We start from the raw sequence: 24,939 nt of genomic DNA, 5'->3' as shown, positions 1-24,939 counted from the left end.
ATGTCCCACAGGAATCTGGGAGAAGCTTTGGAGGGCTGGCCTAGATGGGAGCAGGGAGCCAGAGGACTGTGGTGGCTTTTAGAATGTGGAAGGGGCTTGTGTCTACCTGGTTGTGCTGGGGACCCAGTGGATGGGGATAGTGTGGGTGATGTGGGTGTGTAAGGGCCCAGCTCTGTGGCGCTCTGGAATCATAAATGGGAGGGTGGGCAGCAAATGGCTTTTGGGTTTGAGGTAACATCAGGCCAGATGGTCACTGGTGTCTGCCACAGCATCCTTGGTTGCACCAGGTGCTAAGTTTCAGGCTGCATGTAGGCACCCTGGTTACATCAGGACAGTCCCAGACGATGACATATGATGAAAGGCAATGCAGTCTACACTGCCTCATAACCTAGCTTTGTGCAGCCTCCACAGCAGTGGCAGATTCTCCAAAAGAGTTTTGCACCTCCACCCTATGGCAAGGTTGAGCCTTGAGTCTCCATGCGGCTTGCAGCAGGCTGGCCTCCCCAACTTTGGGAACCTTGAGCTTCTCACTCAGTTGGCAGATGAGACTGAGGGGTCATGAAGGACGACTGCTTTTGTTGGTTGGTCCCTGTTCTTACATGTCTGTGAGTTGTGGGTAGGAAAGATAAGATTCCTGGGACCTTCTCCCACATACCTTGTCAGGTAAGTCTGGCCCAATTACAGCCATCAGGACCTCTTGGAAAACATGTTTTAATTACTCAGTTATTCCTAAGAGGAAATGGCTAGTTGCTTTTCCACTAAAATTCCTCCCAGCCTTTCAGAGAATGGTCCCAGGAAGGGGCTTAGAACCTGATCCCACCCAGAGGAAGAGGGAATCCTGTGGCAGCCCATGAGGGGATAAACAAGAGTCCAGGAGCTGGGTCTATCCAGACCTCAGCCATTTGGCCCTGACCAGGAAGATGAAATCTGCCACTTGGCGAATCCTTCTAGGAGAGGGTGGCAGAGGCTCCCTTGCCTTGTGCAGCCCCTTCTATGACCACCCTGTCTTTTGGTGCTTAGAACAGGCTTGGCAACCACACCTCAGGAGGAGGGAGATGCCTATGAGGTCCCGGCCCTGTGTGTGTAGCCAGCTCACTGGCTATTGCCTCCATCCTCTGCCTATCTTCCCACCCATGGTCCTGTACTCACCCCCACCCTTTTCTAGAGACCAGGAATCTGCTCAATCAGTGCACCCTCACTTCATAGGTAGAAACATGAGGGCTAGCATCTTGGGTAGGTGTAGCAGGGAGCCCTCTCCCCTCCTTTTGGGCCAGGCTGTCTCCAGGCAGCTAGCACGCGTGCCAGCCTTGGCAAGCAGCCTGGACAGCCCAGAAATCCACCCCAGTGCCCCTGCCTGCCCTGAGCTTGGAGAATGGGCCCTTTGTTGGCTCTGGGCTGGGTGGACAGCTGACCTGGTCAGGCTGTCAGCTGCCTGCCTGCAGCAGTTGGCCAGGGCCATGCACGGGCAGCCAACTGGGCCGGCCTGGGTCAGGGGACTTAGGGCTAAGAGCCACCCACCTGTCCTTAGCCACCTCCCCTTGGCCCTGAGCAGGGCTCCCTCTGCAGGGACCTGGGGGTGAAGGAGCAAACCTGCTCCCTGGCTCATCTGTGAAGAGGGCAGGCAACACCCTAGTGGTGGTGGTGTTAGGTACACGGTCCATAATCAGCCTGTTGCCTTGTCCTGGCTCCAAGAGGTTTCTGGGGCCTGGCTCCTCCCTAGGGATACTGATAGCCCTTTGACTCAGCTCAGAATCCAGGGGACTCCCCAGCACAGAGGGACAGGGAAGAACAGGGGAGAAGTGGACAGGGCTGGAAAACCCACGTAAAGTCTGGGTGGTACTAGCTATGCCCCACTGGGCCAGAGCACTGGGTGGGTGGGTAACCAGGCCTAGTGCAGCTTGGGAGATGTGCCTAGGGAGGCCGGACAGCTTCACTAAAGCCATCCGGGTAGAGGGAGGGCTTCTTTCTCAGCAGGGGTAGGGAATGGCACCACAGCAGAGGGATCTCTGTGGGCAGGGCAAGGTTTAGGCCCTGAGGTTTTTTGTGGTTGAGGTCGGAGGGAGGGCAGTTGCAGCCAGTCCTAGAGTGTTCTGATGGTGACATATGGAAAGGTTTGCCAAATACTAAGGTTACAGCTAGAGGTGGAGGGGAACATCAGGGAACTCTAGAAGTGTTCTATGTGCTCTGCAGGCCCAACTGCCCCATGGTGGGCTACCCCCAGGTGGATGGCCCTAGAGTGGACAGCTGTGGGTGTGATGTCAGCATGCGTGCTGCTAATGGTAGTGTGTACCCCCATGTCCTGCCAGTGGTCTGGCCCTGTGTCTTCCCTGCATGCTCATTCTTCCTAGAATGCCCTCCTGATGGCTTGCTGCATTCATCCTCCCACTTTTGGGGCAGACTCTGTGTCCCCAGGTCCAGTTGGCAGTCCAGGGCCCTTGTGAACCTCAGGTACTTGTCTTTGTTACACTAGCTCTGCAGTCTGAAAACCAGCTGGGTTGCAGCAGGCATGTCCCCAGGACTGGTCATTCCTAGCTGGACCCCCAGCTATTATGTGTGTGCATGCATGGACGCTGCTGAGCCTGGACCATGACTACTCAGTGCATCGCATGAGGCTATCACCCATGTCTACCCTTTGGTTTGTGGACTGGGCCTTCTACCCCCTCCTCACTCTGTACCTTCCAGAAATGCCCTGTCTCCCTAGGGCCTGTTTATGTGTGTTTAAGGGCTGGGGGCTGTCTGGCAGGTGGATGGACAGATGGATATGCATGCTCCCCATCGCAGCTGTTGGGTGTCACCTGTCAGAGTTGGCATGCTGCCAGCCCAGGGGCAGGGGCATTCTGTAGCCCAGGCCTGGCCTGCCTCCCCTTTCCCACCTCTCCAGGACCCAGGGGAGGAGGCCTGCTCTGCTTGCTCTCGCCTCACCATGGCTCAGAGCTGGTGTGTCCCCTGGATGTGACATCCATGCCTCAGTCCACACCTTCATCCCTTATAGGGGCGGAGGGTGTACACCTGGCTAGGTGGAGGTCAGGACTGGCACCATGTGGCCCTTGGTAGTCAGAGTGGGAGAGGCTGGGGCCCCTCAAATGTCTCTGTTAAGCAGACTCTTCAAATGTGTCCCTTGTCAAGGCCCCAGGGGCAGGTGTTCCCCGTGAGAGAGACCAGCCTGGAGTGTTGGGGGAGGGGTTATAGGCCTGCAACTTAGAGATAGGGTCATGCTTGGGCTTCTGGGTGCTACCGGAAGCATCTTTAGCGATGGGGGCAGGGGAGGGCCAGGCGTTGGGGAGAAATCCAGAGTCCTAACTGGTCATTTAGGCTAAGGTAGTCAGTCTAAGCTCTGGGCCTCCACTTGGGCCCTGCCCTGCTCTCTCGTTTCCTGCTCCCTGGCTGCTCTCCAGACTGGCCTTGCCAGGCCTATATGACTGGTTGCTGGGGTTTGGTTATTACTGTGGGGACTGGCTACCTCGTGTACCCTGTTTGGCACACTGGCTTGGTCCTCAGAAAAGCTTTGGTGTGGAGGGGCTGTCATTCCCATTTGACAGGTAGGGAAAGCGAAGCTCAGAGAGGTTTCAGCACCCCACCAGAGTCAACAGCTGGGAGCATCTGAGCCAGGGCTTAGGCAATGTAGGTCCAGAGATTGTACTCCTGGCTTCCCTGGCCCTGTCTTGTGGCTTATGTCTCTCCTGGGTTCAGCTGTGTCTCAAGGAGCTGACCTCTAGCTCCCACGAGCAGTACCTAACTGCAGGCCACCCACCTAAGCAGGACACGAGGTTTGTAGGAGAAGGCTGGTTCAGGTTGGGGTCCTGTCCCATTTTCTGCAAGCAGGGGCTCTGGTACCTTCCTCCCAGAGGCTGGGCTGAAGCCCCTTGAGCAGCTACAGGCCTAACCCAGGTCTGCCACCCCCTTTCCAGCATTGGGCCCTGTTCTTTCTGGTCTGGTTTGACTTAAGCCTGCTTGCCTGGCTTGGAGGCAACTGAGAAGATGTGCAGCTGAGCAGATGTGGGGGTGGGAAGTGGCTCTGGGCTCTCAAGAATGCAGCCCTCCCATATCTTGCAGCCAGCAGCCTCTGGCCCAGAGACATAGTGCCTCATCCTGGCTGGCTACCCTTGCCCAGCCTCTGTTGGAGCTGGTTCTAGCCACAGGCTTTTACCTGCCTCACAGCCCAACTGTCAGTTATACCTGCCCTGTTTTATCAGTGTGGGGGTGCAAACCAGGGGTACTGGGCTGAGCCCTGGCCCAGTCCCTGCACCCATGGTATAGGTAGAAAGGTGGGCTGGGCCCCCTGTCTTATAGCCAGAGCAGGGAGGGGCCTGAGCAGGGCCAGCAGCTATGAGATCCTGCCCAGACCAGCTGAGCTAGGCAGATGCTTCCCCATGAGTCTTGTCTTTGGAAAGTCCCCTGGGTCTTTCTGTTAATTAAATACATTTGTTTGGTGAAAGCAACTAAAAATACTTTTAGTATTGCAAGCTGCAGAAGAAGAGCTGGTTAATTAATACCTGGTTTGTTTGGTATCTGAAATATGCCTTCGTCTGGGGGGTGGGTGCTCCAACTTTAAGGTGCCCTGGGGCTCAGCCCCTCATACTGTTATAGCCTTCTCACCTTGGAGTCTCCAGGGGTCTCACTTCTTAGCCTTCTCATCTGCACTGGACCTCTCACAGTCCCTTCGGGCCCCTCTTTGCCCCCCTTCCCCTGAGATATCCTCTCCTCTGGGAATCTCCTCTGGGATTCCCAGAATGTCACAGGGAAGGTGGTGCACTCGCAGGGGCACCTGCCACCTTTGCATTGGGTATGGCTGTGCAGCTTAGGCTGTGGCCTCTGTTGACTGACGAAGGGGCTAGGCTAGGACCAGCTTAACAGTATGCAGTTTGTCTAATGAAGGCTAATGGAGTTGAGGTGGGGCTTCTTTGTTCTTTTAGGGCTTTGGGGGAGGGGGGATGTGGGGAGGGGTTTGGGACCCTCACCTTAAGTGGGCATGGGCTGGGGCATAAAGACATTGGCATAGCTTCTCTCAGGACCTCACTGCCACAGATCCTGGTGGACCCGGCCAACCCCAGCGGCTGGCCAGCCCTGGCCTATGAAAGTGTGGTGGCCCAAGAGGGTAGCCCTATCCTTCGTGACCTGGTCCTCAGCCCCGATCGCCAGTACCTCTACGCCATGACAGAAAAGCAGGTGGGTGCTACACTGCCAGGTGCATGTGGGTGGGCCTGCCTAGGAAGCAACACATGATGCTGTGGGCCCACACTGTTTGTGCTGCCTCTAGGTTCTCCTGAGCCAGGTACAGAATTCCTGGCCCCTCCTTGAATGACTTCATGCTCATAGGAACAAATATTTGAATGAGAGCATTATATGGGTATTGGTGTTATTGGAGGACTTGAGGCATGCATCTCGGGCCCTGAGTTTTCAGATTATGACTTGGCTCAGCACTGGCCTTGTCTGCCCACTGGGGACTTTGGGCAGCAGCCTGTGGCTGGCCTGGCCCAGCCTGTCAAGGCCATGTGCTTTGGTTCCTGGTCTGGCCTGCTTGCAGTCAGCTTTGTCCTTCTGGTCTACCCAGTGAACCATGGCAGTTGGGGGAAGGGGGATTGGGAGGCAGATGGGAAGGACAAGACTTCCCTTTCTTCTTAGTCAGCTCTTGCTTCTCTTCTGCCCCTCCTCTGGCTGTTGGGTTCTTCTACCTCCCTGGGGACTTCACGGCCAAGCAGGCAAAGTCAGGGTGAGCCAGGCATAGCCTTTCTCTGTGGTTAGGATTCAGGTCAAGGAGCCTTGGCTCTTTCTGGAACCTCAGAGTCCAGACAGATGGAAGCATAACTCTTTCTCTTGGTTCATCTCTGGGTAACTTACCTGTACCAACTTGCTCCCAGGTTGTCACCACCCTAGGCTTCCAGGGGACTAACTCAGTCAAGGCCATGTCACACAGGACTGGCTTTTGAATACACCTAGCTGGAAGAAGTCTTGGGATGGGGGTGTCCCAGGAGTATGGGGTCAGAGGGGCACACAGTGGTGCTGAGGAGGTGAGGCTGCCAGGGGTCCCTGGGATGGCCCTGGTGGGGACCTGAAACAGAATTTTCTCTTCCCAGGTGACACGAGTGCCAGTGGAAAGCTGTGTGCAGTACACATCATGTGAGCTGTGCCTGGGCTCTCGGGACCCTCACTGCGGTTGGTGTATTCTACATAGCATGTGAGTCTGGATTGGGGTGAGATGGGGACAGCAGGACTCTGACGTCCTGGCCTGGCTCTCTCTGCCCTGGGAGGGCCCCAGACAGCCTTACTATGCACTCAGGTGGTCACAGCTTCTCTCCAAGCTCCTCTGGGTCTTCCCTGGGCAAGGTGCCTTGGGTTTGGCAGTTTCCTGTGAGCAGCTGAGTGACAGCCCACCCAATTACATGCCAGTAAAGAAGGGGTATAGTGAAGTTGGTGGGTTTCCCCAGTATAGGTTTTAGCTCTGCTGAGCAGGGCATTAGTGCTGGGTTGCTCCTTGGACCTCCCTGCCCATGCTAAGCCCAGCCTCCTATGCTTGCAGCTGCTCCCGTCGGGACACCTGCGAGCGGGCAGATGAGCCTCAGCGCTTTGCCTCAGATCTGCTGCAGTGTGTACAGCTGACTGTGCAGCCTCGAAACGTCTCTGTCACCATGTCCCAGGTCCCGGTGAGTGTGGCCACCTAGCAAGGGCTAGAGGATGGGTGGGGTGACAGGACTCCATTCACCCATACCTTCTGCCACGTGGGCCCCAGCTTGTGCTGCAGGCCTGGAATGTGCCCGACCTCTCAGCTGGTGTCAACTGCTCCTTCGAGGACTTCACTGAGTCTGAAAGCATCCTGGAGGATGGCCGCATCCACTGCTACTCACCTTCTTCTGAGGAGGTGGCACCTATCACTCTTGGCCAGGGTAAGTGTACCATAGCTGGGTCTGGGCAGTGCTCAAAGGGGCCTCCTGCTGGGGAGGTAGATCATTGTTGGGGACAGAGAATGGTTGTTATGTGGTGATTGAGGAGCATGATAAGGAAAGAACAGATGCCAAATGGGAGCAGTATAGATAGGAGGCAGGGACCACAGGTGCAAAGATGCTGGGGAACCACCTGGTATGCTCAGGAGTCTACAAGCCGGAGAAGCTGAGCTACGGCTAGGGTCTTTGCACTTGGTGATTGGGCTGGTCATTGGCAAGGTCATTTCCTGTTCAGGATTGCCCTACATGGGTATTCTGGGTGAAGGGATTTTGAGTGTCTCTGGTGATTTGAGCCTGTGCTGCCCTACAGGAGACCAGCGGGTGGTGAAACTCTACCTGAAATCTAAGGAGACAGGCAAGAAGTTTGCATCCGTGGACTTTGTCTTCTACAACTGCAGTGTGCACCAGTCGTGAGTGTTTCAGGCCTCCTGCATGGGCTGGGTATGGTGCAGCATGGGCCAGTGGTCAGTGGGGGAGGCTAGACTTGTGAGAGCAGCCCCTTGGGCAGAGGGTCCAGATGAGTCTGAGTCTGGGGCAGTGGTCAGAGTAGGTGAGGTAGTGGGGAGTGACATGCACCTGTTTACACCTCGAGAATCTTACCCTTAGCCTTGGTGTGAGGAATGGCCTACAGGCACCAGAGCAAGGCAGGGAGCTTGGGGAGTTGGAGGAGGGAGGCTGCTGCATCATCTGGATGTGAAATGGTATGCCATGGGACAGGCTAGGCTATTCAGTGCTTGCTGTTCTGGGGCAGGTGGAAGTCTGGGTCCTCTCTAGCTCATGCTGCTCCAGGTGTGGGTCAGAGGATGGGGGTGGAGAGGCTGGGGCACTGAGAACCAGGATGGGAGCTCTCCCTGGTACTTGTCTCCTGCCTTTCTTGGCTGTGAGCAGCAGGAAGAGCAGACGAGGCTGAGGACTGCCATGAGCTGAAACACAGCCTGGAGGGGCACTCTCGGCCCCAACCCTGACCTGGAGGGTGCCCAGCCTTAAAAAGGCCAGCATGGGGTGCGGGGATGGTGGGATTCAGCCTCAGCTGTGCCTGCCTTTGTTGACATGTTCTGAGTGTTGTTATCACCAGGGTATGACCTCTCTGTCTTGGGCAGGCTGGAATCTTTGGAGCTGGAGTCTGCACTCCAGAGCTGGAGGGGATTGAGACAGGAGAAACCCAGTAGCTGGCAGGTTGGGAGGTCCTCTGGAGAGCTGGTGGCATTTGCCTGGAGGTCAAGGGGACTGTGGAGGCTGTAGAGACAAGGTGCCAATCATACTAAGCTACAGGGAGGGGCTAGAGCACTGAAAGGGCCCTGTCCCGGCTCTGGGGATACGTCAGAATACATAGAATAAGCTCCTGCCAGGCCAAGCCTTCAGGGTAGTGCATGTCTCTCACAGCTCTTTGTAGCTCTGCAGCAGCTGCTAGCCACAAAAAATTAAATCCAGGTTAAGACAAGGTATAATTAATATGTAGTTCTTTAGATGCACTAATACATTTCCAGTGGTAATTGTCATGTGTGTCCTAATGTGACCAGGGGTCATCACAGTGGACAGTGTAGCCTTTTGCCATCATCAGGAAAGCTCTGTGTGTTGGCTCTGGGGTGAACTGTCGGGTTTTTGAGGATCTGGGGAAGAGCAGTGAAGGAGAGAGGGGAGCACCTGGCAGTTCAGTGGGTAAGACCAGCTGACAGGGAAGGTTTCTGAGCAGGTGGAGGATCAGCCAGGGCAAAGACCCTGGGGTAGCCCTGTGATCACCCACTGGAGGAGCAGTAGGGAAGTGGTGTTGTGTGGCTATGTGTGGCAACTGGGGAGGCACGTGATGCCCATCCTCACTGTCCACCACCTCCTTGCAGCTGTCTGTCATGTGTGAATGGCTCCTTCCCCTGCCATTGGTGCAAATACCGCCACGTATGTACACACAATGCTGCCGACTGTGCCTTCCTGGAGGGCCGCGTCAACATGTCTGAGGTAAGGCCCTCTTGGGGTGATGCAGCATTTCAGAGTTGTAGCAGAACAAGGTGTTGCCTGTAGGTGGGCCTGGGAGAGCTCCTGTGGATAGCCGGGATGCCAACCAAAAGGTCTGTGAAGTTGGGGAAATCCTTCATGGCTGTCTTGGCCGAAGGCCAGCCAGTGACATTTTTTGTTGTGACCTTTAGGGGAGGCACAGAAGCCTCAGACCAGTGGGCCCCTCTGGGGGATGATGTAGGGAGGGACTGTAGATGCAGAGGAATGGGAGCCTGGAGCGTGAGGTGTCTGGCTAGGTAGACCTGGTGTCATGTGAACCAGGAAACATGTCAGACTGACCTGCAGGGGGAGCTGGTCAGTTCCTGGAGCTATCTGATAGTAATTAGGTTACTGATAGTAATTAGGTTATAATTATTTGGAGTCTGGGTAAGATACTGACTTGACTTATAAGCGGTAGGGCTGCTACTCCTGGAACCTGGGCTCTCAGAACCATGATGGGCAGACCTGGAACCTGCCAGGCATGGAGAGAGTGGGCAGGGGTTGCCATGTCCAGCTTGCAAGTGCAGAGCTAGAACTTGAAACCAGGGTCCTTTGCAGTGATATAGTGCCTGTTTGTAGGACAAACAAGAGGGTGTGAGTTCTGTTGGCTGTGGGACACTTGGGGACTGTAGCTGGCTTGGACATCTGTGGATAGTCTTGGCGCAGAGGAAATGCATGCACAGGGCCCCGGCCATGCTGTGGGCCCTTCCTCACAGGAGGAGCCTCCCCTGGTCACCCCTCACCATCACCCTCTGGACCTTTGTTGCACATAATCAGACAAGATGGTGGTGGGGGGCAGGCTGACAGCGGACAGGGACTGGGGGCATCTGGGGGTAGCAGTGTCTGTGAGAGCAGCTGATGTGAAGGCCATGGGCATAGGGGGTGGGCAGTGTGGACTGGCTTAGGAGTTTGGCCTGTATGAAAAGCTGGGTAAATGTTTCCTTGGGGTGGGCAGGGGCCCTGGGGCAGCAGGAAGCTGGTGCGTCTGATCCCAGTGGGGTTAGTGACCCTGGGGTCTAGGAACCTCAGGAGTACTGTTGTAGGCCTTGATGGCCAGGGGAAGGTGAGCAGCAAGTGCAGAGCCCTCCTGAGGCATTTGCCCATGCAGTGCTGAGCTGGGAACAATGGTGTGTCCATGGAGGGTTATTGGGGATGGATTTATACCACAGATACTCCTCTTAAACTGTAGTCCTAGGTTTTATGCCTGTGTTTATAAAGAGTATAACATATCCACAGCCTGAACAAATCCCACTGTTTGGGAGGACTCAGGCTCTCAGCCCAGGCTTCCCCCTCCAATCTCTGGTTTAGGTTTGGCTCCTCTAGGGACACCTCTCATTCAGGAGCATGCTCACTCAGCAGTATCTTGGTTTTCTACCCCACTGGAAGGAGTACCCTCAAGGAAGAGTCCTGCCCCACTGTTCCACACTATCTGTCTTCCAGCTCAGCCTGGTCTCAAGTCACTCATTGGGCCAGAAAGGAGTCCTGAACTGACCCCTCTAAATGCCTGAGGTCTCCAAGTGCTGGGGCCCAGCCAGAGAGACTAGGCAGGGGTCACAGACCCTGTCAGTGACACTGGCCTCCTGATCAGCTGAGATAGTGTCTATGAAGAGTGGAGGTATGAGATGGGGTGACAGTAAGAATAGTCCTGGTGGCCAGGATGAGCCAGGGCTGCTATGGGTTCCAGGAAGGACAGCCAAGGTCTGGGAAAGCCCTGGGAAGATCCCTTGGCCTGGGGCTGGGCTGGGGCACCCCTCCAAATGGCTAGGACAGTGCTGGCATAGGTGAGGGCCCCTGAGTGCATGGCTGGTGGGCCCCCCTACATATCACCATTATCTTTCTCCTTGGTGGAGACAAGGGTACCCTGTAGACTCAGGGTAAGTGGTCATGCTGCCTAGTCATACCTTGCTGGCTTTGTTCCCCCAGTGTCCCTTAAGGGCTCCAAAACCTCCACAGAGCCAGGATTGGGCCTGCACCATGTTGGGAGATATTGTAGGCCTTGGGGATTACGACCTGTTTTCAGCATCTCTATTTAAAGCCCAGCTTGTTGATATGCCCCTGGGGCTGTCTTCTCCTGTGGCTGCTATCAGTGTGCTGCAAGGGATCTGGGCCCTTGCATCAGTTATTATTGCAGAAATGTTGGCCCTTGGGGGCCCTGACTGTTTTTCTGCCTGGCTATTTTTACATGCTCTTCAGGTCCCCAGCAGAGCTTATGGCCCCAGTACCCAACTCTTGCCTGCTTCTGTCTCAAGGGCCTTTTCAGCTGTGGGCCAGATGGGGCCCCTTGGTCATCATATGGTAGAGTCTTAGGACACTAGTCAGGGAGGGCAGTCTGGGCCCAGAGGAGGCAGGTCCAGCCCAGGTCACAGAATGTAGCCACACAGCCTGGTAAGTTTAGAAGCCAGGCCTTCTGACTCTGGTTGAACTGTTTCTGAGGTTCTCAGTCTGCTGGTGTATAAATTGGGCACAGTGGTGCCTACTGGAGAAGCACAGTCTGGGCCACAGTAGGATTATACCAGGCTCACTGGCCCCCTCCTCTGTGCTCAGCTGAAGCCTTGTCACTCCCAGGACTGCCCGCAGATCCTGCCCTCCACCCAGATCTACGTGCCAGTGGGTGTGGTGAAGCCTATCACCCTCACTGCCCGGAACCTGCCACAGCCACAGTCCGGCCAGCGTGGATACGAGTGTCTCTTTCATATCCCGGGAAGCCCAGCCCGTGTCACTGCCCTGCGCTTCAACAGCTCTAGCCTGCAGTGTCAAAACTCCTCGGTAAGGCTGTCTGGAGCTGGCCAGGGGCCTTTTGGGTACTCCTGCTGCTAGATTAAGATGACCATACTTACAGTGTTAGTATCCGGTTTCTGCTCATGAGTGAAAGGACAGGGCACAGTCAGGGGTTCAGAGCTACTTTGAGTGCCACGCCCTTCAGGTATGCCTGGGTGTGCAGCTAGGGCACTTCCAAGAGTCAACCAAATCTTTGGAGGGAGCGCATCTCAGACATGGGAGTGGGCAATTTAGATCTCCTGGGATATGCAGACATGGCTTTGCATGGAATTTTTAGAAATGTGGGTGAGGAGGCCAGATTGAAGGTGTGGGGAAACACCCACATGCTGTCACCACCCAGTGCTTCTGGGAGGGCTTTAGGCCAGGGTGGTAGTGCGCAGGCACTCAGCTCCTTTTATATCCCCTGTGGCCAGACACAGGAACTGTTTGTAGTGGCGCATGCATTTGTACACGAGCAGGGGGTTATTGTCCAAATGCCAAGAAAGCAGCTGCCTTTAGAGCCTTGAATCTAATATGGTGACATTTTTAAAGCTTTTTATCAAGTCCAGTGAATTTAGTGACTGTGATCTTTGCAGAGCCAAAACCTTCCCTGGTGGGTGGGAGGGAATTGTGGTCTCAAGAGGCCCAAGCTCTTTCCATGGTCTCTAGCACGCCTTGGTTTTCCTCATCTGTTCAGGAAGAATGTAGTCAGGAGAGCAGGAGGTTTTCTGCAGTGGGTGAGGCCCTGTTGGTGGGTGGTGCCTTTGTGTCCTCTTTGAGGCCTGTGTTTGGCCCCCACCCCCTAAAATTTCAGGGGAAGGGCCTTGAGGCAGAGGTCTGGCCCCCTGCCAGTGATGATGACCCCTTGGTTTACCTCGCTTTCCCAGCGTGGCTTGGGGCTGGGGGCCATAGCAGGCTCCTAGGGGCAGGTCATCCAGCCGCCTGGCCCTAGAATTCCTTGTGCTGTCCTGCCTGTCTTGTCCTTTCATTTCTCTCTGTTGTGCTATATCACTGAGTTCTGCTGCCCATTCCTTTCACCTGTATTTCTCTGTGACTCACCGGCCTAGTTGTATCTACCATTTCCTTCCTCTCCATCTAAGGTCATCTGTATGTCTCTCTGTGTCCTTATTTCTTCATCATTCCTGAGCCTCTGTCACCTCTTTCCCTACATTTCTCAACCCCTCTGCCTCTCCCCCTCACCAGGCTTACATTTATCTTTTCTGTAGCCATTTTTAAAGGGAAAAGGGAGTATCAGGGAGTGTGATAGGATCCAATTAAATTCCTGCAGATGAAGTAATAATGAATTGCTCTGGGATGGAGTGGAGGACCTCAGAAAGTGGGGCACAGCTGGAAGTGCTAGGCCGGGGCTTTTGGGAAGGGGCAGTGTTTCTGAGCCTGGAAGTAGTTGCAGTTGGGCCTTACCTGACAGTGCTCTTTACCAGTCTATGGTAAAGAGCTTGCCAGGGGATGGGGGCACACAGCTTGCACCTCAAGGTAGTCCCAGTGTAGGGATTACTGAGATCGTTGGCAGGTGTAGAAATGGAGGTTCACAGAGCGTCTTTGACAGGTATCCAAGGGATTCAGCTGGGAAGTCCTGATTTCTTGGTGAGACTGACTACAGGGGGAAGTAGAGAAGTTAACCTAGAGCACAGGTGGCAAACACAAGGCCCGTGGGCCAAATCCAGCCCTCCACCTTGTTTTATCTGGCCTGGCACCTTATTTCTACCCAGAGGCAGTACCAAGCTCTCACTTAACAGTTAAGTAGTTACATTTATACCATTCTAAAATTACATTTGACCCTTGGAAGGCAACCTTGAGGTTAATGTGGCCCCTGGTTAAAGTGAGTTTGACACCCCTGACTAGAGGGTGCACCTCATGTGCTGCTGGGGGCAGAGGCTTGGCCCCTGCCAAAGCAGGGACCATGGCCATCAGGAAGGAAGACATTGGTTGGGGGTTCAGAGGTAGAGTTGGGTGTGGCAGGAGAGGCTTAGATACACAGGTTGCTTGATGGGCAGGTGTTTCTGTTGGGTATCCAGCTCTAGGTTGGAAATGCCAGTCTGGGCAGGCAGAGCCTCCAGGCCCTGCTTTGTCAAGCTCTCTCCCAGCATCCAGTCCCAGGGTGGCCAGGAGGGGGGTACACAAGCCCTGACCTGCCCCCTGAGGTCTTGCCTCACTGCTCTGCATACTGCCCGCAGTACTCTTACGAGGGCAATGACATCAGCGACCTGCCTGTGAACCTGTCGGTGGTGTGGAATGGCAACTTCATCATTGATAACCCTCAGAACATCCAGGGTGAGCCAGGTGGGGAGGCCCCTGGGGGCAGGGCTGTAACTGGGTAGAGCTGACCATGTTTTTCCCTATAGCCCACCTCTACAAGTGCCCAGCTCTGCGGGAGAGCTGTGGCCTCTGTCTCAAAGCTGACCCTCAATTTGAGTGCGGCTGGTGCGTTGCCGAGCGCCGCTGCTCCCTGCGCCCCCACTGCCTTGCTGACTCACCTGCCACCTGGATGCATGCCCACCATGGCAGTAGCCGTTGTGCTGACCCCAAGATCTTCAAGGTAGGTGAGCCTCTCAGGCTACTGAGGGCAATGAGAGCTCTGCTCACCCAGCTACTTCCCCTGTGCAGTTCCTCCTGGCCTGGGATGGCCCTGGCTGGCTTCGGCCTCCCAGCCTCTTGTCTCCCCACAGCTGTCCCCAGAGACTGGTCCACGGCAAGGAGGCACGAGGCTCACAATCATGGGTGAGAACCTGGGCCTGCGCTTCGAGGACGTGCGGCTGGGTGTGCGTGTGGGCAAGGTGTTGTGCAGCCCTGTGGAGAGCGAGTACATCAGCGCTGAGCAGTGAGTACCACCCACGATAGGTAGGGGAGTCACTGACACCCATGCTGGACCCTGCAGCCTGCTGAGACCCCTGATACCCCACAGGATCGTCTGTGAGATTGGAGATGCCAGCACACTGCGAGCCCATGACGCCCTGGTGGAGGTGTGCGTGCGGGACTGCTCCCCCCAGTTTCGGGCCCTGTCACCCAAACGCTTCACCTTTGTGGTAAGCCCCAACCCACCTAGCCCAGGACCCTCTCCTCCCATGAGGCCTCAGGGGGCTGTGAGGTCTGTCTCGGCAGGTGGGCTTCTTGTCCTCCCTTGGGCCCCCTCATGCAGCAACACCTCTGCTCCTGGTCTCTCCTCAGAGACCTGACTCCGGGTTCCCCTAGGCACTTTGGGCCCTGTCTGTTGGCTGTGTTTGAGAGCCCATGAGCACAGGGCCTGGGTAAGGCTGGGTATGCAAGCAGTTTCCTGGGCCAAGGGGTAGGCCTTTCCTGCAGCTCCAGCAAATTTCTTCTTTCTGTAGACTCCAACCTTCTACCGTGTGAGCCCTGCCCGGGGACCTCTTTCAGGGGGCACGTGGATTGGCATTGAGGGCAGCCATCTAAATGCAGGCAGTGATGTGGCCGTGTTTGTTGGTGGCCGGCCTTGCTCCTTCTCCTGGTAAGGGGTGTGGATGGGCTTCGGGTGAATGGGGTAGGCATGGCCCACCTTCTCTTGGTGGTGGTTGGTTCAGATGGCTGCGTGTCCCCTCCTGTTGCCTGGGAAACAAGGGGAATGTGGAGAGACTGGCCAGGGTGATCACTATGGAAACCAGTGGTGAGAGGTTACCATGGATACAGGTTACCTCAGAGTAGAAAGGGCAGGTAGGCAGACCTGGCAGATGGGCAGGGCCTGAGCCCAAGGGGTAGGCACAGTCACCCTGTCCTGACCCTGTCCTCAGTTTGGGGGATTCCTTTGGAATGTATGTTTTTAAAAATTTTGAAGAGAGAAAAAAATGCTAACAAAAGCCCCGAGGCTTGAAGTGGATAATCTTAGATTAGGGATGATAATGAAACAGCCCTTTAAATATTTTCCTATGGTAATTACCCATTATCAGACTAATTATTGGTGTTTGCAGCCTTGCTGTGCTTGAGGGCGTGGCGGCTGTGGGGCCTCCCAGCTGTGCTGAAAGAGCTGAGGAAATGGGTACCCAGGTGTAGGCAGTGACTGGCTGGCTGCCCAGTGGGGGTAGCCCAGTTCCCCTATTCTGGCCAGCTCATGTTGCCTACTCATGGTCCAGGCCTAGGGTTAGCCCCAGTTTCACATCAGGGAGGCGAGTGCACCACTGAGCATAGCAAGAGTTGGCACTGAGCTTGGCACTCCAGCTCTCTTGTCACCAGAAGCTATAGGCTAAGTGGAGGAGTACCGTAGCAGGTAGGATGGTCAAGGCTCTGTTTTGCTACCCATCCCTGGGCTGCTGCAAGGCTGAGCTGAGGCCCCTTGAGCTCCCTTCTCATCCAGCAGGCCTGCTTGTTGTGCCTGCCTAGGCTGGGCTCTCATAAGTTCAAGCATGGACATGGCTGGGTCACCTGAAGAGTGGCTGGGGCAGTCAGGATTGCCCCTTGCCCTTCAGCTGGTGTTTCAGTCAGATAGGGCCTCGAATGCCAAGCAAGGCAGTTCGGAAGGAGAGGGCCAGGCTTGAACCCAAGGTGGGCAGACACTCACCTGGCCTTTTGGAGGGGCTGATGGGAAGGTGGCTGTAATAGTCATCAGCCACCTGGGGGCAGGTCCTGGTGTGGCCCTGTTTTACAAATGGGCAGGTGAGGCCTGGGGAGTAACTTGACCACATGCCTGTTTGCACTGGAGCCTAGAAGCTTAGGCCACCTGGGAAGTGAGCTGCACCACCCATGTTCTCACTGTCCCACCTGACCCCTTCAGGAGGAATTCCCGAGAGATCCGGTGTCTGACACCCCCCGGGCAGAGCCCTGGTAGTGCCCCCATCATCATCAACATCAACCGTGCTCAGCTTACCAACCCCGAGGTGAAGTACAACTATACCGAGGACCCCACCATTCTGAAGATTGATCCTGAGTGGAGCATCAACAGGTAGGGCTGCCTCAGCCTATCCCTAGCCCCAATGATCCATGTGATGCTGCCAAGGACGGAGCTCTTGCACTAGGTTCTCCTCTCCTTCCTTATGTGGCCCTGCCACCAAATTTTCTCATTGTGTGGAGGAACCAGTTGCATCTCTGGTGGAGTTTCCTTACAGTGGTGGTCCTGACTCAGAGCTGGGCAGGGGGTAGTCACACCCTGACTATACTGCCCACTGGGTCTATCCCTGGGTGGGAGTAGAAACAGCAAAAGTTAAGATTTTGGTCACTCTTGTGCTCTATATGCAGCAACCTGGGAAATCATGTTAAGGAAAAGTCCCTCTAATTTCTGATGCTGTGCTCTTAAAACAAAAAACAAAGATAAGGCGTCTGAGCTGCAGCTCTCAGGATGTTGGACCCATTCTGAGATGTGGTTGCTGTAATCCAGGGTCCAGTGCTGAAAGGTTGTGACCTGCTTATGTCTTCTGTGAAGCTGGGTGGTGTGTCTTGTTCCACCTGTTTGTGCTGGGCCAGGGCAGAGAGCTTCACCCCATGACCACTCATTCCCTCATTTTCTAGTGGAGGGACACTCCTAACAGTCACAGGCACCAACCTGGCCACCATCCGAGAACCCCGTATCCGGGCCAAGTACGGAGGTGTCGAAAGGGAGAACGTGAGTCCTTGCGCTGCCCCCTCCCCATGCAGCTTGAGCTACCTAGGGCTGTGGTTGTTTGTGCTTGGAGGCTCCAGGGAAGGAAGCTGGCCCTGGCCTCTGGGTGTGCATATGTAGCTGCAGCCCCTTGGCCCTGCCAGGGCCTGGCTCCATGTGCAGAGCAGCCAGCCCAGTGTCTCCTCACCTGTGTCCCCAGAGCTGCCTGGTATACAACGATACCACCATGGTGTGCCGGGCCCCATCAGTGGACAATCCCTCCCGCACCCCACCTGAGCTGGGGGAGCGGCCTGAAGAGCTGGGCTTTATCATGGATGACGTTCGTGCCCTGCTTGTGCTCAACACCTCCTCGTTCCTCTATTTTCCTGACCCTGTGCTGGAGCCACTCAGCCCCACTGGCCTCCTGGAGCTGAAACCCAGCTCCCCTCTCATCCTCAAGGTTGGCCTTAGTCAGTGGGCTAGAGTGTGGGTGGGGGTGACTGGGTGGGGGTGCAGGTGAGGAAGCAAGGCTGATGATGTTCTCTGGCTTATCCCAACCCCCACAGGGGCGGAATCTCTTGCCACCGGCACCTGGCAACTTGAGGCTCAACTACACGGTGCTCATCGGCTCTACGCCCTGCACTCTCACAGTGTCAGAGACACAGCTGCTATGCGAGTCACCCAACCTCACAGGGCAGCACAAGGTCACGGTACGTTCATGGCCAGGCCATCTGTGCCTCAGCCCCGGCAATGGTCTACTGGGTCCCTCCTGCCTTTGATCTGCTGACCCAGTCCCACCCAGGGCAACCCCAACTCTTTGAGCCCCAGGCTGGCCTCCTGCCCAGAGGGAGCCCAACTCTCGTGCAAGCCCCAACTTGGCCCTCACCCAGTCCTTGAGCCCATTGGAGGTCCTAGTACCTACCCTGGGCCCCCTGTGTTCTCATCCCTGCTGAATAGTCCTGGCCAGGGACAGATGCTATAGGGATCTTGAGATTGTGGGGCCAGGATACTCAGAGTGGGCATGTCACTTTCTGAGCAGCCTGCATCCCCATCCCCAGGTTCGGGCTGGTGGCTTCGAGTTCTCGCCGGGCATGCTGCAGGTGTACTCAGACAGCCTGCTGACCTTGCCCGCCATTGTGGGCATCGGTGGGGGCGGGGGCCTCCTGCTGCTGGTCATCGTGGTCGTGCTCATCGCTTATAAGCGCAAGTCACGAGATGCCGACCGCACCCTCAAGCGGCTGCAGCTCCAGATGGACAACCTGGAGTCCCGTGTGGCCCTTGAATGCAAGGAAGGTCTGTTGGGGCTGTGGGCACAGGGAAAATGGGGGGCTGATTTCAGGGTTACAGGGCTCATAGAGGGTGCTGCTACCTCTACGCCAGGGCCCAATGGTAGGATAGCCAGGGCCTATCCTGCCTGCCAACTTTACTGAGTTTGCAACATTTCTGATGGCCTCATTATGCCAAGTTTGATCCCAGAGAGGAGGCAGGACCGACGGGACTGGGGCCATGAAGGAGGTACAGCTTCTGTGGGGTGCTGCTTACAGCACAGGTTCCTTAGCTAGAGAGCCCACATCTGAGCCTCAGCTCGGCTGTAGGACCTTAGATGAACACTTAACCATTTTGTGTATTGGTTCCTTATCTGTAGAATGGGCGCAGTACTGATGCCCACTTCACTGGGTGCTGTGAGTATCCAGATGGCCTGTGCAGAGCCTGCAGGGCACTGCAGCATGCATACTAGTGCTGATGTGGTGGTGGCTGCATGTGTGTGGTCAAGTGTGGTGGTGAGGAGTGGGGCCTCTTCTTTATCCCTTGGCACATGCGGACCCAGATCTGAACTGGCATTTGTCCTTGAGGAGCCCTTTCCCAGGGAGTCAAGGCTACAGTCCGTCCTTTTAAGATGGGGCATGTGTACATTATGACCCTGGGGTATGAGTGAGAAAAATCAGCTCTGACTGGCTTCTGCAGGGAAAGTGAAGGGTATGCTGGCTTCCAGAATGTAAGCCTGTCAGGAGTCCCTTGTCTCAGGGCTCTTCTCTTCCTGTGGTGACAAGATAGCCACAGTGGGTGAGTTCAGCTTCCCCACTGTGCCCAACTCTGTCCAATTGTTGTTGTCATATCTGTTCACATGCCTCCCAAGCCTGTGTCCTTGAAGCCCCTGAGAGAAAGTGGGTGGACCCCAAGAGCAGGTGAAGGTGGTCCAGAGAATGGAGGGGTTCTGGCAGGCAGAGGCTGCAGACATCAGAAATGGGTGACAGTTGGGCTAGGGGGTCAGCAAGCTGGAACAGAGGGCATCCCCAGGGGCTGCCCATCTCTGTCTAATGTGTCAAAGGAAGGTCAGTGTGCCCAAGGCCCTAGCTCATATCTGGCAGAGCTGAGGGCACTGCTGCTGGTTGGGTAGATGGGACTGAGCACTGGCAGCAGGGAGGTGGTGCTGGGGCTGTGGGCTGGGGCCTGCACAGTGGCCACTTGAGCGTAGGGTTCATCTCCCATGCATGTGCCTTTGGGCTCAAGGCAGCAGACAGCAGCCTTGGCTCATAATCGCTGGCTTCCCTAGCTTAGTGCGAGATGGTGTGTCAGGGCTGGGTCCCCAGCAGCCACAGTGCAGCCTGTGATTCCCTCCACCCACTCATGGTCCTGGACTGTGTGCGCATCTTGGAGTCTCACCTGAGGGGTCTGCAGCTGTTACAAGGGGTGAACAGAGCAGCACTGATGATAATCATCAGTTATGAGATGCTTGTGAGGTGCTAGGTTCAACCTTGAGCATTTTGCAGGTAGAGATAAGTGAATGCTTGTAATTCTGGAAGACAGAGGCTAGCAGTATTCCTGTTTTTGAATAAGGAAAGGAGGCTACTAAGTAGCTAGGTGGGTTTTGAACCATGGCGTGCAGGCCTTGTGGCCTTAACGAACCTGGCAACAGGTTGTTATCTCCAATGGGACAAGAGTATCTGTTTGCTAAGTATCTTGCCTGTCCTGGGAGCCCCCTCACTCCCAGACATACCTGCCTGCCCACTGGGCAGTCCTGGTAGGACATGGGCAGGTGTGCAGTGACCGGAGGGGAGTTCTACAGGCAGGACCCTTCAGTGAGGCAAGGATGGCTGTCCACTGAGGTGGGTGTGTGCAAAGCCTTGATCTGTAGACACATGTAGGCACAGCAGCTGGTAGGCACTTCTGGGCAGCCAGGTAGAAATAGTCAGACACCCGGCAGCTGTGCCGAAGAGATGAAGACCTAGCTTTCAATTAAACCTGTCAGCCTTTGCCCAGAGCCCACCAGGCGCTCCTGTGGCTCCTGATCACAGAGCTCATCCCTTGGGCTGCAGCAGTGTCAATATCTCACATTTATGGAATGTTTCTGTCAGGGCCTGCCCCTGCCTGCTTTGCTTCTAAAAGGGGTAGAACCTCCTGGAGTGGGCAGTGTAAAGGGTCTGCTGGCCTGAGTTGTGCATTTGTTGGTTATCAATGTGGAGGACTGGGAAGCTTGGGGACAGCCCATAGCCCCTGGGTCTTGGTACCTCTGCCCCTGTCATCTCCCTCAGCTGGACTTGCCCCTTGTCTTCCCAGGTGTCTGGGTCTGGGGGAGCCAGGGCAGGCAGTGGGTGGAAGAGCTGGCACCCATAGTTACTCCACTGCCAAATGCCACTGTGAGGTATGGGGGTCCCTTACAACCTGGACCTTGTCCCAGAGCCCTCTCTACTCTTCTTGTAGCTAATCCCCTGACAACTCAGAGAAACAGAGGGTTTTATCCCTGTATTAGGACTAGGAAAACTGAGGCACAGGCAGGTGTAGTAGTTTCCTAAGGTCACCCAGCCAGCAAGCAGCAGAGCCAGTGTTTGAGCCTGGCCCAGAGTTGAGGGGAAGCCCGTGGGCCAGCGATACCTGCCTTAATACCCGGTCTGGCTGCAGCTTTTGCAGAGCTGCAGACAGACATCCATGAGCTGACCAACGACCTGGATGGTGCTGGCATCCCCTTCCTCGACTACAGGACGTACGCCATGCGGGTGCTCTTCCCAGGGATTGAGGACCATCCAGTGCTCAAGGAAATGGAGGTGGGCTGTTGTCTGGGGCACATCTAGCACTTGCCTGAGGGGCTCTATAGGTGTTGCAGGGAGTTGAAGGGTCCTGAGGGATGGTGTGAATACAGGGAGGGGAGCTGGGAAGCAAGGAGGAAGGGTGGGCAGGAGCCTGGGGGAGACCATACCCCAGCAAACCACCCCCATGGTTGGGCTCCTTAGGGCTGTCTTTGTTTTTCGGGGTCTTCTAGTCCATCTCTTTACACCCTATAGCTCACCTGCCCTATCTCCTGGGTGGTTCTAAATGCCAGCCCATGTATACTGGGAGGTGTAAGTGCCCAGCTGGAATTCTTGTGGCTTTTTAGGGTGGGAACACGTGCCTGAGGCAGCATGGAGGCCTTCAGAGAGCAGGGCTTTTTTCTGAAGACGTTGGCAGAGCCCAGTCTCTTGGCACAATACATCTTCTAAAGGCTTCCCACAGCAGGCTAGGAGCCCAGTTCCTAGTTAGGAATAGCCAGGGCTCTGCAGATTGGCTCTGTTATACTCCGTGGCTAAAGGCATCCCATATGCATACCTCACATGTTGGAAGGCCTACTCACCCTGTGCAGTTCCATTGGTGGGATGTTTCCTCTTAAACTGAACCTGAAAGGGCTTTCTTATCACTCTGGCTTGGGCCCAGGGCATTCCCTGGGATTGCTGCCACCTCGGGAACTCCATGTCTTCCTTTTATTGGGTCTTCCTTTGCCTGTGCTGGGAGCCAGGTGTTACTGGTAACTTCTGGCACAGCCTGGTAAGGAACCTTCTGTCTGACAAGCCTTGATACAGATGAGAGAGCCAGGGACCCCGGAGCCAGCCATGCCTACATTCTAACTTTTTTTCCACCTCCATACCATGTGGCCCTAAATAAGCCTCCTTCTCCACTGGACTTCAGGGAAGTCTTCCCTGAAGTGGCAAGATGATTTCTGTACCCTTCACTGATGCTAGTATGCTTGGGTCTCTGCCTGGATTGGGCTTCTCAGGCAGCTGCCAAGCTACATCCATTTTGCTGAGGACAGTTGAGGCCTGGACACCTGTCAGGATGATGTCATTGGCCTCTGAGACCTGCATTCTGGCCCTGCCCTTCCCCTGTATACCTGGTTTGGACAGCCCCTCCTCCAGAAGCCCTTCCCTTCATCTCTCCACTGTCATGGAACTGTGTTCTCTGTTGTGGGTCTGAGCAAGCTCCCAACCTCCCTAGGTGCAGGCCAATGTGGAGAAATCACTGACTTTGTTTGGTCAGCTGTTGACAAAGAAGCACTTCCTGCTGACCTTTATCCGCACACTGGAGGCCCAGCGCAGCTTCTCTATGCGTGACCGTGGGAATGTGGCCTCACTCATCATGACGGCTCTGCAGGGTGAGATGGAGTATGCCACAGGCGTGCTCAAGCAGCTGCTGTCTGACCTCATTGAGAAGAACCTGGAGAGCAAAAACCACCCCAAGCTGTTGCTGCGGCGGTGAGCCCACACTTCCTGTAGACACTGAAGGCCCCATTGAGTACTTGCCCCAGGGACTGTAATGTTGTGGTTCTGGAAGAAGCATCAACTCCCTTTGAGCAGACGTTGGTAGTGGGGACCAGGTGTCCCGGGCGTGGGGTTCTACTCGGGCTGTCAGTGCTGGGCATGAGTCATACTCAGAGACCTGCTCTGGGGCCGAGAGCTGGGATCTCCCCTAGCTGCTTAGCATTCATGGGTGCCTTTCAATGCCTGACATTTAGTGCTGTAGGAAGGAGAGGATAGTGGAGGTGGGCATGTCGTGTGGGCCTGGTGGTGGTGGGAGTTATGTCATGCCTGCCTGTATCTCTCCAGGACCGAGTCAGTGGCAGAGAAGATGCTGACCAACTGGTTCACCTTCCTTTTGTACAAATTTCTCAAGGTAGGTGGGCTGGCAAGGAGAGAATATTAAGAGAATGTTAGGGACATTTTGACAGGTGTGAGGAAAGGAGGAGACCAGAGACGAACAGTCGCAGTCCAGAATGGCTTAGAGGGAGCTGGGGCCTCAGCATGGACTCTTGAAGGACATACACCCATTTGTCCCTCTCCTGACTCTCCATGAGGCTGTCCAGGCCTCACCCAGCCTCAGACTCAGGAATGGACACCCCAGCTCTGAGGCAAACACTATTGGGCCCCATAGCCATCGTGTGGCTGAGCTGGAGTTGGATATAGGACTAGGTCTCTGCACTGTGTTCATGTCCTGGACCTAAGGACGAAGGGGGACACCCTGGCGGGAGCCTCCATATGCTCAGCACCCAATACTGGGCCAGACTGCAGAGATGTCTGGGGGTTCCTATTCACTCTTATTGAGGGGAAGGGTCACATATACATGTCCCTGTTCAGGCTAAGGAAAGTCCCTCATCCTAGAAGACAGGTCCTAACCTATGGTTGTCCTCAGAATGGGGAGGAGGCCAGAGGGTGCAAACTGCCACTTCAGGCTAGACATGGGTCCAAATGGATCCTGTGGGCTGCGCTTAGAAAGTAGGAGATCATTCTGGAGATAACTGGCTTCCCTTGAAATCTGAAGGCTTGGCAGATGTTCTGAGGTGGAGCAGTGAGGCCCCCTGGGCCAAATGCAGGGTATATGTTCACCGTGCTTCCATCTCATTTCTCTGACCTCTGTAGATGCTCTGTGGATGGACAGCGTGATGGGCAGTGGAACCTAGTGACCTGCACATCTCCATGTTTGCTTCTTAGCCATGGACCTCTGTTCCCTGTGTCCTTACTGAATTGGGGATGCCCCCCTGGGTGGCCTTCAGCCCTCTACACAGAGTGGCTCAGAGGTGCCCAGAGCAGATTCCTGCCTGGCTGGGGAGAGAGAATGGGAATCAGGACATGTGAAAAAGGAGTGCATGTCAAGGAGGTGGGTGAGGTTTAAGCAAGGAAGAGGAGGAGTTAGCAAAGCAGAGGGAGTGACAGCTCTGAGGTGGGTGTGAGGTATGGTTATGGGGCAAGGGAGAGAGGCTGGGGCCGAGGTTCTTTTTATGCTGAACTGGGAGCCAGTAACACGAAGTTGTGCATTTCCTGTGAAATTCTGTGGGGCAGTATGATGAATTTACATCGTCATTAAATTGCATTCTGGAAGTCCATCGTGTTAGAGAACATGAACCACTGGGTTCCAGCTTTCTTAGCCTCACTGACCCCTGTCTGTTCCCTGGTCTCCCCAGGCAGAGAAAGGGGACTCAGCTTGACAAGCCCAGTCTGAGCACCTGGATTAGGTGTATGTTCTGTGTAATGTTGCGTGGAGGGTCAAGCTGCAGGAAGTGGGACAGGTGGGGACTGACACGGGACGTCGAAAGCAGAATGACTGAGTGGGCTCTTTTGTCAGGGAGTTGTGGGCTTGAGGTGTCAGGTGAGTGTGGGCATAGGAGCCACTTTATGAAGGATTGGGTGAGGTAATGGATAGAGGGAGAGGGAGGCTGGGACAGGCCAAGGGAGCAGGAAGGAGGGCTCTAGGGAAGGGGAAGACAGAGAGTTGGGATCCCTGGGTCAAGCTGACTGGCCCACCCTCGTTTTCCCCAGTGGGTTCCATGGAAGGAGCTGAGTAGGGCCAGGGTGTGCTTCAATTTGCTTGGAACATTCCTTTACTCCCAGATCATGTTTTTCTCTCACAATATGGGTGAGGACAAATGCTGGTCAGGAGGAACTGTCCTAGGGCCATTTGGTGGACTAGCCA

The 24,939-nt window shown here is 55.3% G+C and overlaps 1 protein-coding gene across 3 annotated transcripts in view; it reads left to right on the top strand.

The window, feature by feature from the left end:
• Positions 1–24,939, top strand: part of PLXNA1 (plexin A1) — a 51,879-nt gene that overhangs the window by 15,029 nt on the left and 11,911 nt on the right. Inside the window, exons 4-23 of one of the 3 annotated variants that reach the window (XM_037165443.2) lie at positions 5,026–5,166; positions 6,075–6,175; positions 6,518–6,641; positions 6,728–6,881; positions 7,249–7,348; positions 8,777–8,891; positions 11,493–11,693; positions 13,880–13,976; positions 14,048–14,241; positions 14,372–14,523; positions 14,608–14,728; positions 15,032–15,168; positions 16,426–16,593; positions 17,157–17,250; positions 17,447–17,686; positions 17,793–17,936; positions 18,285–18,519; positions 21,127–21,269; positions 22,471–22,727; positions 23,079–23,145. In XM_037165443.2, coding sequence (XP_037021338.1) covers positions 5,026–5,166; positions 6,075–6,175; positions 6,518–6,641; positions 6,728–6,881; positions 7,249–7,348; positions 8,777–8,891; positions 11,493–11,693; positions 13,880–13,976; positions 14,048–14,241; positions 14,372–14,523; positions 14,608–14,728; positions 15,032–15,168; positions 16,426–16,593; positions 17,157–17,250; positions 17,447–17,686; positions 17,793–17,936; positions 18,285–18,519; positions 21,127–21,269; positions 22,471–22,727; positions 23,079–23,145 — 2,985 coding nt within the window. Of the gene's footprint in view, positions 1–5,025; positions 5,167–6,074; positions 6,176–6,517; positions 6,642–6,727; positions 6,882–7,248; positions 7,349–8,776; positions 8,892–11,471; positions 11,694–13,879; positions 13,977–14,047; positions 14,242–14,371; positions 14,524–14,607; positions 14,729–15,031; positions 15,169–16,425; positions 16,594–17,156; positions 17,251–17,446; positions 17,687–17,792; positions 17,937–18,284; positions 18,520–21,126; positions 21,270–22,470; positions 22,728–23,078; positions 23,146–24,939 lie in introns of all 3 variants that reach the window. The other 2 variants (XM_037165441.2, XM_037165444.2) reach the window with 2 other exon arrangements.

This window comes from Artibeus jamaicensis, unplaced genomic scaffold, assembly GCF_021234435.1.
Source record: "Artibeus jamaicensis isolate MK-2021 breed Jamaican fruit bat unplaced genomic scaffold, CSHL_Jam_final contig_558, whole genome shotgun sequence".
NCBI classification, from domain to species: Eukaryota; Metazoa; Chordata; class Mammalia; order Chiroptera; family Phyllostomidae; genus Artibeus; species Artibeus jamaicensis.
The sequence above is the reverse complement of the archived record's forward strand: the minus strand, read 5'-3'. Positions and strand labels throughout refer to the sequence as shown.